The sequence below is a fragment of the Anomalospiza imberbis genome, chromosome 33 (assembly GCF_031753505.1).
Source record: "Anomalospiza imberbis isolate Cuckoo-Finch-1a 21T00152 chromosome 33, ASM3175350v1, whole genome shotgun sequence".
NCBI lineage: Eukaryota > Metazoa > Chordata > Aves > Passeriformes > Viduidae > Anomalospiza > Anomalospiza imberbis.
In genome coordinates, this window is record NC_089713.1 from 746,965 (window position 1) to 764,748 (window position 17,784).

General features: G+C 52.9%; 2 protein-coding genes across 2 annotated transcripts in view; one reads left to right on the forward strand and one right to left on the reverse strand.

The window, feature by feature from the left end:
- The window catches only part of LOC137463965 (zinc finger protein 208-like), a 1,270,300-nt gene that overhangs the window by 654,724 nt on the left and 597,792 nt on the right, over window positions 1–17,784 (reverse strand). Inside the window, exon 4 of the mRNA XM_068175306.1 lies at window positions 5,027–5,042. Coding sequence (XP_068031407.1) covers window positions 5,027–5,042 — 16 coding nt within the window. The remainder of the gene's footprint in view (window positions 1–5,026; window positions 5,043–17,784) is intronic.
- The window catches only part of LOC137463966 (zinc finger protein 271-like), a 1,077,684-nt gene that overhangs the window by 453,666 nt on the left and 606,234 nt on the right, over window positions 1–17,784 (forward strand). The window lies entirely within an intron of this gene.

Genomic DNA, 17,784 nt, shown 5'->3' on the forward strand with positions numbered 1-17,784 from the left:
AACCTCGGGTGGTAACTAACCAGGTGGCCTTTGCTAAATGCTGCTCCCAGTTTTTGAAAGATCCCCCACCCAATGCTTTCAAGGTGGTTTTTAACAGTCCATTGTACCTCTCCACTTTGCCTGCAGCTGGTGCATGGTAGGGGATATGGTGCACCCACTCAATGCCATGTTCCCTAGCCCAGGTGTTGATAAGGCTGTTCTTGAAATGAGTCCCGTTGTCAGACTCAATCCTCTTAGGGGTACCATGCCTCCAAAGGACCTGCTTTCCAAGGCCCAGGATGGTGCTCCGGGCAGTGGCGTGAGGCACAGGGGAGGTCTCCAACCATCCCGTGGTGGCTTCTACCACTGTGAGCTCGTAGCGCTTGCCTTGGAGTGTCTGGGGCAGTGTGATGTAGTCAATCTGCCAGGCCCCCCCATACCTGTACTTGGACCAAAGCCCACCATGCCACAGGGGCTTCACCCACTTGGCCTGCTTGATGGCAGCACACATCTCACAGTCATGGATAACCTGAGAAATACTGTCCATGGTTAGATCCACCCCTTGATCTTGTGTCCACTTAGAGGTGGCATCTCTGCCCTGATGACCTGAGGCACCATGGGCCCATCATGCTAGGAGCAACTCTCCCTTATGTTCCCAATCCAGGTCTATCTTTGACACCCCTATCTTTGCAGCCTGATCTACCTGCTGATTGTTTTGCTGCTCTTCATTAGCTCTACTCTTAGGGACGTGGGCATCTATGTGGCGAACCTTCACAGGTAGTTTCTCTACCCAGGTAGCAATGTCTTTCCATTCTTCAGCAGCCCAAATTGGTTTTCCTCTATGCTGCCAGTTAGCCGCTTTCCATCTCTGCAGCCATCCCCACAGAGCATTGGCTACCATCCATGAATCAGTGTAGAGGTAGAGCTTTGGCCACTTCTCTCTTTCTGCAATGTCTAGGGCCAGTTGAACGGCTTTGAGTTCAGCAAGTTGACTTGATCCACCTTCTCCTTCAGTGGCGTCTGTGACTCATCGTGTGGGGCTCCATACGGCTGCTTTCCACTTCTGATTCATCCCTATGATGTGACAGGAACCATCAGTGAAAAGACCATATTGTGTTTCCTCTGCTGGCAATTGGTTGTATGGTGGAGCTTCTTCAGCCTGTGTCACTGGTTCTTGTTCTTCATCTGCGACACCAAAACTTTCACCTTGAGGCCAATTTGTAATTACTTCCAAAATCCCAGGGCGATTCAGTTTACCAGTATGGGCGTGCTGCGTGATGAGAGCAATCCACTTGCTCCATGTAGCACTGGTGGCATGGTGGGTGGAGGGAACCTTTCCTCTGAATATCCACCCCAGCACCGGTAGTCGGGGTGCCAGAAGGAGTTGTGCTTCCTTACCAATCACCTCTGAGGCGGCTTGGAGTCCCTAATAGGCAGCCAAGATTTCATTCTCTGTTGGGGTGTATTTGGCTTCGGACCCTCTGTAGCTCCGACTCCAAAATCCTAATGGTCGGCCTCGAGTCTCCCCAAGCACCTTCTGCCAAAGGCTCCAGGACAGACCATTGTTCTCAGCTGCAGAGTAGAGCATGTTCTTCACCTCTGGTCCCCTCCTGACTGGGTCAAGGGCTAGTGCATGGGCGATTTCCTGCTTAATCTAGGCAAAAGCTTGTTGCTGCTCAGGGCCCCAGTGGAACTAGTTCTTCTTGCGGGTGACCATGTAAAGAGGGCTCACGATCCTACTGTACTCAGGAATGTGCATTCTCCAAAAGCCTATGGTGCCTAAGAAAACTTGTGTTTCCTTCTTATTGGTTGGTGGGGACATAGCTGTGATCTTGTTGATGACATCCGTAGGAATCTGACGCTGTCCATCTTGCCACTTCACTCCCAAGAACTGGATCTCTTGAGCAGGTTCCTTAACTTTACTCTTCTTGGAGCGAAACCAGCTTCCAGGAGCATTCGGATGATTTTCTCTCCTTTCTCAAACACTTCTGCTTCTGTGTTCCCCCACACAGTGATGTCATTGATGTACTGCAGGTGTTCTGGAGCTTCACCCTTTTCCAGTGCAGCCTGGATCAGTCCACGGCAGATGGTGGGGCTGTGCTTCCACCCCTGGGGCAGTCGGTTCCAGGTGTACTGCACGCCCCTCCAGGTGAAAGCAAACTGAGACCTGCATTCCGCTGCCAGTGGAATGGAGAAAAACACGTTAGCAATGTCAGCAGTGGCGTACCACTTTGCTGCCTTGGACTCCAGCTCGTACTGGAGTTCCAGCATGTCTGGCACAGCAGCGCTCAGTGGTGGAGTCACTTCATTTAACGCATGGTAGTCCACTGTCAATCTCCATTGTCCTTCAGATTAATGCACAGGCCAAATGGGGCTGTTGAAGGGTGAGTGGGTTTTGCTGACCACTTCTTGGCTTTCCAGCTCTCAAATCATCTTATGGATGAGAACCACAGCATCTCGAGTTGTTCTGTACTGTCGGCGATGCACTGTTGAAGTGGCAATTGGTACCTTTGCTCTTCTCCCTTCAGAAGTCCTACTGTAGTTGGATTCTCTGACAGTCCAGGCAAAGTGTTCAATTGCTGGACGTCCTCTGTCACTGCATCTGCTATCCCAAATGCCCACCTCAGGCCTTTTGGGTCTTTAAAATACCCCCTTTGGAGGTAATCTATGCCCAAAATGCATGGGGCCTCTGGGCCAGTCACAATAGGGTGTTTTTCCCACTCATTTCCAGTCAGGCTCACCTCAGATTCCACCAAGGTAAAGTCCTGTGATCCCCCTGTCACGCCAGCGATGGAGACAGGTTGTGCCCCCACATGTCTCGATGGGACTAATGTGCATTTTGCACCAGTATTGACCAAAGCCTTCTATTTTTGTGGTTCTGATGTACCAGGCCAATGAATCCACACAGTCCAGAAAACACAGTTTTCCCTCGCCTCTACCTGGCTAGAGGCAGGGCCCCTCTAAGCCTGTTTATCCTTCTTTCATTGGGCATATGTCTTAGAGCTTCCTTCAGGGGGATCACTCATGAAGAACCACAGCTCAGCTCGTGGGGTGTACCTTCTCTCCCCATCTGGGGAATGCCTGCGTTGGATACCAGGGCCTCTAATTTGTACTGCCGACATTTGGAGAAGGTCCTCTTTAATCTCCTCCCTGAGTTTCTTTTGATTCTCCTCTATCTTGTCTTCTAATTTCTGCAGACGTGTTTCCACCGCTGCAATTCTGGCGTCTGTTCGGCCATGCACAGCATCTGCATATGCCCAGAGCTTCTTCACCATATTGAGCACGGTCTCATCTGTCTCATCCTGCTTCATTATTGCTAAAGCAGAAGCGCATTCATGTGGCCCCAGCCGTACAAGTTTTCACCACATCACAGATGTACATGGTACCATGTCTGGATTCCTAGTCGTTGTGTCATCTGAGAAGATAATCTCTGCCACTGCCATTTCTCTCAGGCGTTGGATCCCTTGTTCTATAGTCTTCCACTGGGTCTGCTGCATATGAAGATCATCTGCACACAGGTATCTTTGTGCTACACTTTCCAGGACCCGTGCCCAGAGGCTGTGAGGTTTAGCCCTCCTCATCATTCCTTGGTCGATGACAGGATCATGTGACAGGGATCCCAAATGCCTCACTTCAGTGCCGTCCAGAATTGTAACTTCACCTGCAGCATCCCAAAGACAGACCAACCAACTAATTATAGACTCATCAGGTTGTCGAGTGTAATTCTTTCTTAGGCCACGGAGGTTCTTTAGGGAAAAGGACTCAGTATTGGCCTCTGATCTTGTACCAGTTTCTTTGACTCCTGATTTTATGTCAGGAGGCGTTGAGGGTCCTTCTCCTGCATCATAATCATCATCGTCATCCACTGGTCGATCGGTCTTGTCTGTGCACTTTCCACTTCTTGTGCTGGTAGCAACAGCCACTGATTGAGGCTTACAGTCTGGTTTAGCTGCTGGCTTCGAGCCTGGGCTGTTGGCTGCAGCCGGAGTGACTGGGATCGCGGCTGATTTATCTCCCTGCCCCCCTTCCTCTGTCTGCTGCCCTACAGGACCTAGCAGAGTGCGGTAAGCATATGCCAGGGCCCAGCTCACTGCAATGATCTTCTTCTCCTTAGGGGTATCATGGCACTCCTCTTTCAGGTACTTTGCCTGAAACCTCAGCTGGGTTCTGAATTTGTTCACATGGAAAGTCCCAGACTATAGGGTCAGAAAACTCCTTTAAGATTTGGTCCATTTCCCACACCACTCAGGATTTCTCACACCTGTGTCTACTCCTGGGTCAGGGGTCTCATCAGCCCTTCTAGAAATCTCAGCCCTCATTCTAGAGAAGCTGCAGACTGTGTAGAGAAAGCTTACCAAATTAAATACCAGAAAGATGGTCTCTTTAACATTCAGGGGAAACTGAACATTCTCCAACAGGGATGTAACAGATTCAGAGGAGAAGAAGGAAAGCAAAGGCTGAAAAGCCTCATCTCCTGCTTCTTCTCTAACAAACTGGGTGCACAACCATAACCATGAACCATACATTCCTGGAATAGACTCCAGCACCTTTATAAACCTCCTGCAAGCCATTACAACCAAGCCCAGCCCAATGGATATTCTGGTCAGTGCCCCTCTACTGCAAAAAATACCTATTAGGGACAATACTGGAGCTATTTCGGGATAAGAAAATAAACCTAAGGACCATAGAGGTATTAAGACCTCAAAAAACCCTAGGGACCAGAAACACATGCAGGCCTGCACCTCAAGAGACATTATGAATTCAAAAAGCATAGCCAGTAACTCTCTATACCAGCCCAGAGTAATTGCAACCAAAATATGATTAGAACAGGGTTTTTTCCACTCTCTCGAGCCACAAGTTGGGTGCCAAAATATTTATCCTAGTTTAGGGCAAATTTGGGAGAAGACCTCTGGAAGGAGCCCTCAGAAAGCAAACCTCCTACGGCCCCTCCCCCACTTTGTTCGGGAAGAACTCCCTCGGAGAGAAGTGGAAAAAAACCACCAACATTTATGTAACAAGCAAAATGCCCCCCAATACAAAAAACAACACCAGATGACAAAACTCTTTCACTGTTCTGAGGAGATGACAAATTCAGAAAGTCTCTCCTGGGGGTGGTCGCCCAGTTCTCGGTCTCCGGTGCTGGGGATGGCTGCTGCAGGTCACAAAATGCTGGCTCTCGGTGTCTCTTGGTGTTTCCCAGGTCCCGGTCTGGAGCAGGTTCAGATGATATTCAGGAAAGGGAAAGGGAAGGAGGAAAAAAAACAGTCCAGGGTAAAAATTTGACTGCCTAGCTGAACTAACTAATAAGCAAAAAAAAAAAAAGCACAAAGCGAAAAGGAAACAAGCAAGCAAGCAAGCAAGCCAAGCCTCTCCTAGACACAGACCATGGTGGAAGGTGAGCCGGCTGATAAAAAGACAAAATAATCCTTCATTTTCAGAGTCAGTCCTGAAGGCACAGAACATAATATCAGGCATAAACAGAACACACGACTGGGGATACAAGCACCATAACATCACCCTAGGACAGTCATCCATTTTTAGCTCAATAAAAATGGTGGTGTTAGTCACACAATGCCCAGGGCTCATCCTGTAAGCCAGCTCTGGCTGAGGCCTGCCACTCAGGCCTAGGCACATCAGAAGCTGAAGTGACCACGACTGGGAATGGCAAAAACACCCCACTGGGACTGGCCCAGAGGCCCCGGGACTCCCTGGCGTGGATCACCTCAGGAGACAGTATTCCAGGGAGCCCAAAGGACTTTTGGGAGAGCTGCTGTGGAGACAGAGGGAATTCCACAGCTGAATCCCTTGTCGGGGCTCCCAGAGGACCCTTCTGCTGTGGGGCTGCTGAGGGTGGAGGAACAGCAGGGACCGATGGCCACCCCAAAACAGGGCCCCACTGGCAACACAGCATCGACCGGGGCTGCGGGACCCCATCCCTGGGGTGAGTCAGGAACTGCAGAGCTGGGAGTGCTCAGCCAGACCCGCTGACCCTTCAGCAGCCCAATGTGGCCAGAGCGTGAGCCCAGTGGGGAGTGGCCACTGGCAGGGCCTGTGGGGGCCTGAACCAAGTCCCAGCCCCACGGAGAGCGGCTGTGCCGGACATGCTGGAACTCCAGGAGCAGCTGGAGTCTGAGGCAGCCAAGTGGTGCCACCATCAACGTTCCTTTCTTGCCCCTCAGAAAGGACACTGGGAAGCTGGGGAAGTGTCAATGAAAGGAGTAGGGATGGTGGAAGCTGTGGAACAGCACTAACACGAGAAACCCAAACTCTTCTGAGAAAGGAGGGCAGAAATCCCTGGTGTCCAGCATCCTGCCAGAGAAACCCATTCCCAGAATTACCAACATAAAACCATCCTCCAATTCTCTGGACTGTGCTGTACCTGACCCACTAAAACCTTCCCACCAGAGTGAAGCTCTGAAGTGGGATTGATGGAGGAAACCTGAACCCTGAGCCATGCCAGGGTCAGTGCCAGGAGCATCCCCTGGCGCTGTTTAACACCGGCTCTGCAGGAACTGGGGATGCAAACAGGACGAACCTGAGCATCTCCCACCAGCAGATACCTCAGAGCTTACACAGCAACACGGCCGTGACTCTCCCAGACTGGATTTAGGAATGGCACACCTACTGCAGCCATTGGATCCAGGCCTGCCCAGATCCCTTTGGGACTCCTGCTTTTGGTGTCTCTGCCTCCTCTCCCTGCCCCAGGGAGGCTCCTCTCTCCCCTCTCCTTGCCCTGACAAGACAGTCACACAAATAAAGACATGGGATTGCTGGGAGCTGAGGGGCTGTAGAAGGAGCCTTCTCCAGGTCTGGCCTGTTTCCAAAACCCACACAGTCTCCTGCAACAAGGAACCTCCTTGTTCACCCTCTCCAAGGGTGTCAAGCTCAGGAAGGGATTCCTGACACCCTGTCCAGCTGGGAGAGCTCCCGTGTCTCCATACCAGGGGATAAAACCAAACACAGGAACCCTGGGTGGACTGAGACTGTGGCATGGGGACATCTGTATTTATTTCCCAGTGACAAACAAAAATGTGGAATGGTGCCAGAGCTTGTTTTGATCTACATCAGCCTTTGATACACGTCCCTCCTCCTGACAGCGACTCCTCTGCAGCTGCTCTGGGAGATCTCTGGGGCTCAGTCCAGTAAGAGGAGATTTCAGTGGGGCTGAGGTGCTCGAGGGGGCCCATTTCAATGCTCTGCTGAAGTCCAAGGACGTTTCCCCAGGGAGCAACGCTCCTTTCTGGCACTCACTGCCCCATGAGGGACATTATTCAGTTGCTGCCATTGGGTGAGTTCCAGCCACAGGGAGAGGGAGGAGGAGATGATCCCACCCATGGCTGCTTCTGGGTCCAGACACTGGGTGAGATAAAGCCGAGACAGAGCTTCAGCATCTCCCCCAAAATCACAGAATCACAGAAGGGCTTGGCTTGGAAGAGACCTTCAAGTTCATCTCGTTCCATGCCCCCTTCCACTATCCCAGGCTGCTCCAAGCCCTGTCCAACCTGGCCTTGGACACTGCCAGGGATCCAGGGGCAGCCACAGCTTCTCTGGGCAAGCTCTGATCTCTGCCCAGGTGAGCAGGGACAGGACCCAAGGGAATGGCTGGAGCTGGGCCAGGGCAGGGCTGGGCTGGAGATCAGCAAAAGCTTCTTCCCCCAGAGGGGGCTCAGGCACTGCCCAGGCTCCCCAGGGAATGGGCACAGCCCGGAGGCTGCCGGAGCTCCAGGAGCCTTTGGACCCCGCTCCCAGGGCTGCACGGGCTGCGATTGTTGGGGGGTCTGTGCAGGGCTGGGGGCTGGACTTGATGATCCCAATGGGTCCCTCCCAGCTCAGCCCCTTCTGCAATTTTCACCCTTTGGATCAGCCTTTGTGTCCCTTCGAGGTGCTGGCAGAGCTGCTGGGGACAGGGCAGGAGTGGTGCAGCCCCAGCGTTCCCCTGTCTGTGACACCCCAGCGGTGACAGCCCCAGCGTTCCCCTGTCTGTGACACCCCAGAGTGACAGCCCCAGCGTTCCCCTGTCTGTGACACCCCAGCGGTGACAGCCCCAGCGTTCCCCTGTCTGTGACACCCCAGAGTGACAGCCCCAGCGTTCCCCTGTCTGTGACACCCCAGTGGTGACAGCCCCAGCGTTCCCCTGTCTGTGACACCCCAGCACTGACAGCCCCAGCGTTCCCCTGTCTGTGACACCCCAGAGTGAGAGCCCCAGCGTTCCCCTGTCTGTGACACCCCAGAGTGAGAGCCCCAGCGTTCCCCTGTCTGTGACACCCCAGAGTGAGAGCCCCAGCGTTTCCCTGTCTGTGACACCCCAGCGGTGACAGCGCCAGCGTTCCCCTGTCTGTGACATCCCAAAGTGACAGCCCCAGCATTCCCCTGTCTGTGACATCCCAAAGTGACAGCCCCAGCGTTCCCCTGCCTGTGACACCCCAGCGGGGACAGCCCCAGCGTTCCCCTGTCTGTGACACCCCAGCTGTGACAGCCCCAGCGTTCCCTCCCTGAAGAGGCTCCAAGGGAAGTGTCCTGAGCCACGTCCAGCCAATGGAACTGACCGGCCACTGACCAGCCTGGCCTGGGCCGATGTGAATTCCTCCGCAGACAGCTCGGGGAAGGTGTAAGAGGCCGTCTGAAGCCCCCACATTTGCCTACCAATTGCCAAGAGGAGAAACCCCTTTCCCCATTGCAGTTCCGGCTTGGAGAGAGCGGCAGTGCAGGTGCAGCTGCTGCACCGTTACGTTAGCTGTTCCGAACAAGGCCTGGCAAGGACTTGGCAAGGAATTGGCAAGGACCTGGCATGAACCCAGCAAGGAACGGCCTACTACATATTTGCCCACTCTCCTCCTGAAGCCAAATGAACTTTTGGGGTGACTCTAGTGGTCTCTCACTGAAGGCCTCTCATCTGCCCCGTTACTACTGTGACAGACGGATGGAGATTGAAAACCCTCCTTCTAAGGACTGAGACTGAGACCCCTCCCACAGAGAGTGGGGAAACCACTAATGACACGACCTGTTCTTCTTCAGTAATTCCAATGGACTTATTCTTCATTGTGTTCGTCCTGCCTTGGTGGTTTCAGTGGACTCACCTGTTCCCCCACAGCAATTACAATACACTCTCATTGTCCTGCATGTTCCCCCCTCTTTCCTCTGTGGACTATAACTGTGAGGATCTCGCCTGTGTTGGTAATTATTCCCATCCCCCTCTTTTCTCTCTCTCTTTCTATCCTTTTATCTCCTTTCTGATCCCCACTATTGCATTTACTGTTTTGGCCCTTAATAAAGGTACATTTGTTGTGATTAACTGATAGTCCGTTGTTGTTTGCCTTTTTGGGATTGGCGAAAAGAACCATCGCGACACCCTGCACATGCGGATCGTGACAGATGGCCAGGGTGTCAGACCCAGCCAGCAGGGGTTTAGGAGGGCGAGGTCGTGTTTGACCAACCTGGTCTCCTTTCATGACCAGGTGACCCTCCTGGTGGATGCAGGAAAGGCTGTGGATGTGTCTATTTGGACTCCAGCAAGGCCTTTGACACTGTCTCCCACAGCACACTCCTGGAAAAGCTGCAGCCCACGGCTGGGACAGGAGCACTCTGTGCTGGGTTCAGAACTGGCTGGATGGCCGGCCCAGAGAGTGGTGGTGAGCGGTGCTGCATCCAGCTGGGGACAGTCACCAGTGCTGTCCCTCAGGGCTCTGTGCTGGGCCAGCTCTGTTCAATATTTTTATTGACCACATGGATGAGGGGATTGAGGCTTTCATTAGTAAATCTACAGATGACACTAAACTGGGAGTGTGTGTCCATCTGTTGGAAGGTAGGAGGGCTCTGCAGGGACACCTGGAATGGTTTCCAGTAAGATGAAGTTTAACCAGTCCAAGTGCCCAGTCCTGCATTTTGGCCACAATAACCCCCTGCACTGCTCTAGGCTGGGGATGGTGTGGCTGGACAGTGCCCAGGCAGAAAGGGACCTGGGGGCACTGGTCGACAGCAGGCTGGACATGAGCCAGCAGTGTGCCCAGGTGGCCAAGAAGGCCAATGGCTCCTGGGCTGGACCAGGAATGGTGTGGCCAGCAGGAGCAGGGAGGTCATTCTTCCTCTGTACTTGGCACTGGTGTGTTTGGCATTCTTCCCCTGTACTGGCACCTTTCCTTGAGTGCTGTGTCCAGTTCTGGGCTCCCCAATTTGGGAAGGACATGGAGGGGCTGGAGCGTGTCCAGAGAAGGACAACAAGGCTGGTGAGGGGCCTGGAACACAAGTCCTGTGAGAAATGACTGAGGGAGCTGGAGTTGTTTATCCTGGAGAAGACTCAGAGGTGACCTTATCACTCTCCACACTCCCTGAAAGGTGGTTGCAGTCAGGTGGGGGTCGGTCTCTCTCCTAACAACAACTGACAGGACCAGAGGACAGTGTCTTAAGCTGCACCAAGGGAAATTTAGGTTGGATATTAGGACAAAAGTTTTTTTATGGAAAGGGTGATAAAGTACTGGAATTGTCTGTCCAGGGAGGTGCTGGAGTCACCATCCTGGGATGTGTTTAAAAAAAGACTGGATGTGGCACTCAGTGCCATGGTTTAGCTGAGGTGGTGTTAGGGCATGGGTTGGACTTGATGACCTTAAAGGTCTCTTCCAACCCAGTAATTCTGTGATTCTGTGATTGTGTGACACCACAGACCAGGTTGTGACATCATATAGTTGGCTGTGACATCCCTGGTTTATTATGTGACATCACCGAGCAGGCTGTGACATCAGAGCATGCCTGTATGACATCACAGAGCAGAGCAAGCTGTGAGGTCAAAGAGTGTGCTGTGACATTATAGGGCGGCTGTGTTCCATCACTGAAGGTGTTGTGACATCACAGGGTGGGTCTGTGAGCCCACAGAGGTGCTGTGTGACATGATAAGTGAGTTCTGCCACCACAGAGCAGGCTGTGACATCACAGAGCAGGCTGTGACATCACAGAGGAGGTTGTGATGTCACAAAGTCAGCTGTGACATTACAGGCTGGCAGTGTGACATCACAGAACGGGCTGTGAGGCCACAGAGAAGATGCTGCCATCATAGAAAAGGGCTCTGTGACATCACAGAGCAGCTGTGTGATGTCACAGAGCACACTGCAACATCACAGGGCAGATTTTGTGACATCACTGAGCACACTGGGACCTCAAAGAGCAGGCTGTGACATCACAGGGCACCTGTATGAAATCACAGGCAGCCTGTTACATCTCAGAGTTGGCTGTGTGAAACTACAGGGCAGCTGTGTGACATCACAGGGGCTGTGTGACATCACAGGGGCTGTGTGAGGTCACTGGGGAGGTCGCTCCACCCCAGCCCCCCCTCACAGTTCCCCCAGAGAAGTCCAACGCTGCTCGTGCACAGCAGGGTCCCCTGTCCCCCCGGGTTCCCCCACTCCCGGCGCCGCAGCCTCCCCCGGAGGATGTTCCACGAGATCGACCCCAGAGCCTGACACAGGGACGGGGGCTGGGGCCATAGGGGGGGTGGGACAGGGGGACAGGGACCCCCCAGCAGCGCCCCCGTGTCCCCCAGGGCCAGAGCCTGGGCCAGGGCTCCTTCACCCTGTTACCAACGAGGGCTTGAGAGCGCTGAAAAAATCCCCAGCAAGGGATCAGCAAAAACCAGATTTAATATTAAGCAACAGCACCACAAAGTTCCTTGGCAGGAGTCACTCTGCTCCTGACTGGACACTTCAGGCACACCAAGGAGACATAGCAACAACAAAACCAAACTAAATCCAGGCAATCAAACCAGAAATGAGCCAAGACCTGGGGCTTTCATTGCTATAGAAAAGAACTGTCCTTCTTGTCCAGGTGCCCATGGCAAGAACTGGGATTTCACCTCCAACACTGCCTGTTGTGACAGACTGGAGGAGATTGTTGGCTGGAAACATTTCATGTGTGGGGAGGAAGGGGCAGGTCCAGCCTTGCCCTGCCCTGGAACCCCAGCCCTGCCCTGCCCTGGAACCCCAATCCCCCCAGAGCCTCTATCCCAGCCCAGCAGTGTCTGCCAGTCCCTGGCACAGCACAGGCAATGCTCCACAGCCACCTCTGGAGCCCCCAGCCCAGCTCCTGAGTGACCAAATGACCCCAAGTCCCACCTGGGGAAGGGCCCAGGAACACCAAGGGGTATTTAAGGCTGAGCACAAGGCAAGCACAAATCTTGACCCTACCTCCCCTTGGAATTTCTATCTGAACCAATGCTGGAATCCAGGAGTTGGTAGCTGAGTTTGTGCTTCTCTGCATCTTATTTGTCTTTCTCTTTCTGTGTCTAATTCTTCTATTTTTGTCCCCTTGCAAATTTTGATTAACTTAGAATTGAACAGGATTGGATCTTGTGAAGTTGAATGGGCCAAGTGAATGCACTGAAAAGTGTTTTTTGTTCATTGAATGTCATATTAAACCTTCTGCCAAAGTTTCTCTGATTTTCTTAAGTTCCCATTAAAGGCTGTTTTATTGTTTGGAGCTCCTGATAATCTCTTATTGGTATTTCTCCAGTGCATCCAACTCAGAGGACACAAACAATTGCAATTCCTCTTAAATGTCTCCTTGAGAGAGTTGTTTGGGGGATGGGAGTCAGGGCTTGTGTGTCCTGCTTGGCACAGCCCAGGCAGGGCTTTCACAGCCACATTCCACACTCCATTTCCCAGCTGGAGCCGCTGGTGCCTCTGAGTTCTGCTGCCCCAGCCCCAGGGACGCTCTCCTTGTCTGCCCATTCCCCCACGGTCTCTGGGCAGGGATGGCCTCAGTGGGGGCTGCTGACATCCTCAGCAACTTGGAGCGCCCTGGAGCCACCTCCGGCCATGGACGGCGGCCAGCGGTGGGGAATGCCCCGGGGTGAGGAGGGAGGACACCAGCAGAGCATCCCCCCGGGGCAACGACGAAGACAGTGCCGGGATCAGGCGGGAGGAGCACGGACCCCCACCGGAGCATCCTCCAAAGGTAAGGTGTTTTCCTAAGCAAAATTGGCAAAAAATCTTATTAAATTCTGTGGCTGATCTTTGCTGTCCCCACGAGTCGCTCGCCACCCACACAAATCACAAAGTTCCCACTCAAAAGTGGGACTGGGAGCACACAGACCCTTCCCCATAGTCTAGGGACCCCCAGAAGACCCCTCCCTATGGACTGGCCACCCCAGAAATGGGGCTAGGACCTCCAGAGAAACCTCCTCATTACCCTACAACCCCCCAAAATGGTGCTGGTACCCCCAGAGACCCATCCCCATGGGACTGGAACCACCACAGACCCATCTCCATGAACCTACAACCCCCAGAAATGGGACAGGGACCCCCAGAGACCCCTCCCTATGGGCCTGGGAGCCCCAGAATGGGGCTGGGACTCTCCCATGTGAGCCACGCCCACTCCCCGCCTTGCCCCTCCCCCAGCGTCAATCCAACCAATCAGCGCCTGGAACAATCAGTGCAGGAACGCCTTCTGCATCGTCCAATCAGATCGCTCTCTCATTCTGGCCCCACCCCTTCATTGTGACATCACAAGCGGCCTTGACACTCAGCCCCTCACCACTATGACATCACTGCACTCCCATTGGCTGTCGGCGGGAGGGCGGGGCTTGCCCGGACTATAAAAGGCGTGTGCTGGCACACAGGGCTCAGTGCGGGCCCGGCGATGGGAGCGGCGGGGTTGGCGGCGTCAGAGCCCCGGGAGCGCCCCGGCGCCACCTCTGGCAACGGACGGCGGTGAGGAATGCCCCGGGGGAGAGGGGGGAGGACCCCGCCAGAGCATCCCATGGGACAGTGAGCACCGAGAGCGGCGGGGCATCACCCTGGAACGAGGACGATGGAACTGGGAGGACCAGGGGAACCAGCGGAGCATCCCCGGGGCTGAGGAAGGAGAATACCAACATAGCATCCCCCGGGGGCAACAGGCATTTAGGGATTTTAGGGATTGGAGAGTGTAGTTTAGTATGTCACATGGATGAGAAGTTTAGGTTTTACAATTTTTAGTATATTGTAGATTGTTATAAATGCCAATCACTTGGTTTTTTAAAAATTTTAAAAGTTTAATAATAATAAAATGGTTATTAAAATAGTAATGCAATTAGAGTAATGAAAATTTAGAGTTAGGACAATTACAAGACAATAAAAAGCAAAGAATTACGGATGTCCGGATGCTCTCGGGCACTTAAGCCCGATAAGCATGCCTTGTGAACAAAGGAATAATCTTTAAAAGCAGTAGCCTGTTGCATATTCATACATCTCATACATGATGCATAAATTCCTTGCAAATTAAGAACTTTTCTGGTTTTTGTCAACTTCTTCCCCTTAATCCTGGTGGTTCCATAAAGACAGAGAGAAGGTGGAAGAATGTTTGTCTTTTCCGATAAGGAGGCAGTAATTCTTTATGGGCCCCCATCATTGTCATCTCTGTGTGAAGAGTTTCTTCATTATCTCATCTCTTGCTTGAGTTAGTAAAAAAACCCCCACATACATAGGTTCTATTTTAACTACAAAACTACATATACCATACTATTAAAATGTTAATACAGCACTTCTAATTAATATAACATAATACATATAGTATTCAATTTAATATTTGCGAAAAGCCAATCATAAAATATGCATTTTTCACAACTAACACAGCAGGCAAAACGCCAAAGAGGAGGGGGGGTAAGCTCACTCTCACCCGACCTAAGCTGTAGTACACGCCGGCGGCCACCCGATGTCACCAGAGGACACCAGGAAAAACGACGCACCACAGCTTTGGTCACCATGAAGAGACGAATTTATTTTTTCTGACTCCAATCATTTATAGTTCTCAAAAAGTGCCAGTGGATTGGAAGGTGAACGTGCCACCTCTCCAACGACACTGGACAAACTACCAGTCTATCAAATTTCTCGGCCTCTATGAAAGAATGCAAAACAATAGGTTGTTTACAGAAAGTTGCGTGAGAAAGCTCTCTACAAGAATGTAAATTCAGAAGGCTTTAGAAAATCCTAAGAAATCACGGCGACAGGGTCACAGTCAAAGTCAGCAGGCAAAAGAAAGGAATTGCTGAGGAATGATCTTGGATCAAGCCAAACATTTACAGTCAGGGCAGTCAATTGGTACAGATGGGGGTACACTCTGGGGGTGCAGCTAAGGCCATGAGGTCACAGCAGGCTCTGGGGTCACAGCAGGCTGAGGTCACAGCAGGCTCTGAGGTCCCAGAGGTGCCAGAGCCCCGTGCTTGCACAGAACCACAGAACCCCTTTTAGGTTTTTTTTGTTGTTGTTGACTCCCTGGGAGCACTTGTAGTTCTCCACCCCTGCTATTTTTAAATTCCTCCAATTGCTTTTTCAGGGGACACTGGTTAACCCAGTGCCCAAGGTTCTTACAAAGCAGGCGTGGCTTTGTGGGGTCAACCATTGCTGGTCCTCGCTGCTGCCCAGTGTGCCACTGTGCTGATGGAACGGGCACTGGGCTGGCAACGGCGACTCTCTGTGGTGGCCTTGGCAGCAGCTTTGGTCTGGTGTCCTGAGCCACACTCCTCAGAGGCACTTTTCTGTTACAAACTAGAAGCACATCTTTTAGTGTGGGGGGGTTCTAAAGGTAAGCTTAAAATCACAGCTCGACACTGTTCATTTGCATTTGCAAATGCCATTTCCTCTAAAACTTCTTCCCTTGCATTTTCTTTCCTAACTTGGATTTTAATAGCTCTAGTTAACCTTTCCACCAATTTCAAAAAAGGCTCTGATGGTAGCTGTGTGATCTTACTATATGGCTCGAGAGGGCCGTCAGGTTGAAGGGCAAAGAAGGCTTTTTCAGCTGCATCTCTGACTCTCTCAAGGACTACCACAGGGATTACTGCAGCTTGGACTGGGGCCAGAGACCACTGGCCCTCACCGGAGAGATGCTCGATGGTAATTGGCACGCCACTGGCATCCTTTGCTGTGTTTGGATCAGCATGCAAGTCTGGGAGGGCCTCTTTCAGCAGCTGTTTCCATGCCACTTCCCATAGTTTGAATTCTGTAGAGGTCATGAGGCACGAAAAAAGCTGTTTTAAATAATGTGGAACTAGCACAGTCCTCCCCAGTTCGGCCTTTAAAAGGCCACGGAAGCATGGGCTCTGTGGGCCATACTGTTGGTGTGTTTTGCAAATCTCTCTTATTATTAATTGCTCTGCAAAAGCTTTCCAATTAGCAGCTGTGGCTCCTGCCCCTTGCCCTGCATGCTGATATGTGACAGGGGCGAGTGAGAAATCGGGACCCTGCATTGGCTCTGCAGTTCCCTGCTGCTTTTTCCTTGAACGGGAAGCATTGGGATCACTGGTGTGGCTACAGGAGCGAGCAGTGGGCGAGCCCCCACCGTGGGAACCCGGGCAGGGGGCGGGGCCACCGTGGGAACAGGGGGCGGGGCCAGCGTGGGAACAGGGGGCGGGGCCACCGTGAGAACAGGGGGCGGGGACAGGGGTGGCAGGGGGTGGGGCTACACAGTGACGTCACGTCGGCAGACGCCCCCTGGGGGAGGGGCGGAGCTGAGGGAGTGCCAGGTAAGGTGGGGGGAGGGAAGGTGTCACGAGGATCGGGGGGCGTGAGGGGAAAGAAAGGATTTTTGGGATGCTGAGGGGAATCATGGGAAGAAGGAGACCAGGTAGGGCGCGGTGCCACGTAGCATCCTCCATTTTCTTGGCTCTCTGGGGACTGGGAGCCATTTGGGTGGTCACTGCTCTCCAAAAAACCAACACGTGCTCGGGGTTTCTGGGCTGGGGAGACAGGGTGGGGAGAATTCAACGCAGTCTGGCCAGGACTTTGTGGACAGAGGGACTCGGGCACTTCAAGATGCTCAGGGAGCTGGCTTCCCTGGGCATGAGCAGAGTCTGCTCTCCTTAAAATACCGAGTTTTGGGGAAGAGGGTTCAGAACTGGGGTGGGGAGAAATAGGAAGAGCAGAGGTACATTCCTTGTTATTTGGCTTTTCCTTCACTTCCCTTTGCTTGAGTAAAGCTGATAGAACTTGCAAACTCCAAAACACAAATTCAGCTGAAGACGTGTCCCCAGACCTTCCCAAGGTTATCAATTTGTGACCCACTGTGTCCCAAAAGTGGGTATTGTGGACTTGTTCAGGAGAAACTTGCGGGAAGTGTAGAAAAGGCCACCTTATAAACTGTTTCAATTTTCCCTTAGAAAACTATACATCCCCGCTAACTAGCATTCCTATAATCTGATAATATACGCCTTTCTGTGCTGTGCTTAGCTTAGCCCCCATTTTAGATGTAAAAGGCACAGCCCAACCTCACACCGACAAAAAACAAACCAGAATTCGGTACCGATTTCCAAAAACCGCTGTTAAGAAGCGAAAACACGCAGCTTTTAGCCCTGCCTAGCGCAGCAGGCTGTGCGGCTTTTAAAACTGCCGCCGGCAGCAGCAGGGATCCCCCGCGCCATGCGGAGGAGCCGCGGCTCAGCGCCGCCCACGCCCGGCGAGAAAGCCCGAGCCATGGTTCTGCCCCCGCTGCCCGCGCCCTCCCGCTGCTCCCGGGAGCCGCCGCCGCCACCCGCTGTGCCGCGGGAGAATCCGAACGCCCCGCACTGCGCTGAGGGGGCGGGCAGAGCCCCCCGCTCCCCCTGAGCCAGCGGCGCTGCCGCTGCCACGCGGGTTTTAAAAACGGCAGAGCCGCGCCGTCCGGGGCTATCGCTCCCGACCCCGCGGGGCTGCGCAGCCTTGCCGTGCTCGAAATAGGAGCGAAAAAGAACAAGTCCCTCGTCAGGGACTGTTTCTGAGCTCCCCACCCCGCTATGGAGCAGGGATACTCACCCAAATCGGTGTCCTGGTCCGGCGGGGTCTTCTCTTCACCTCAATAGGACTCCTC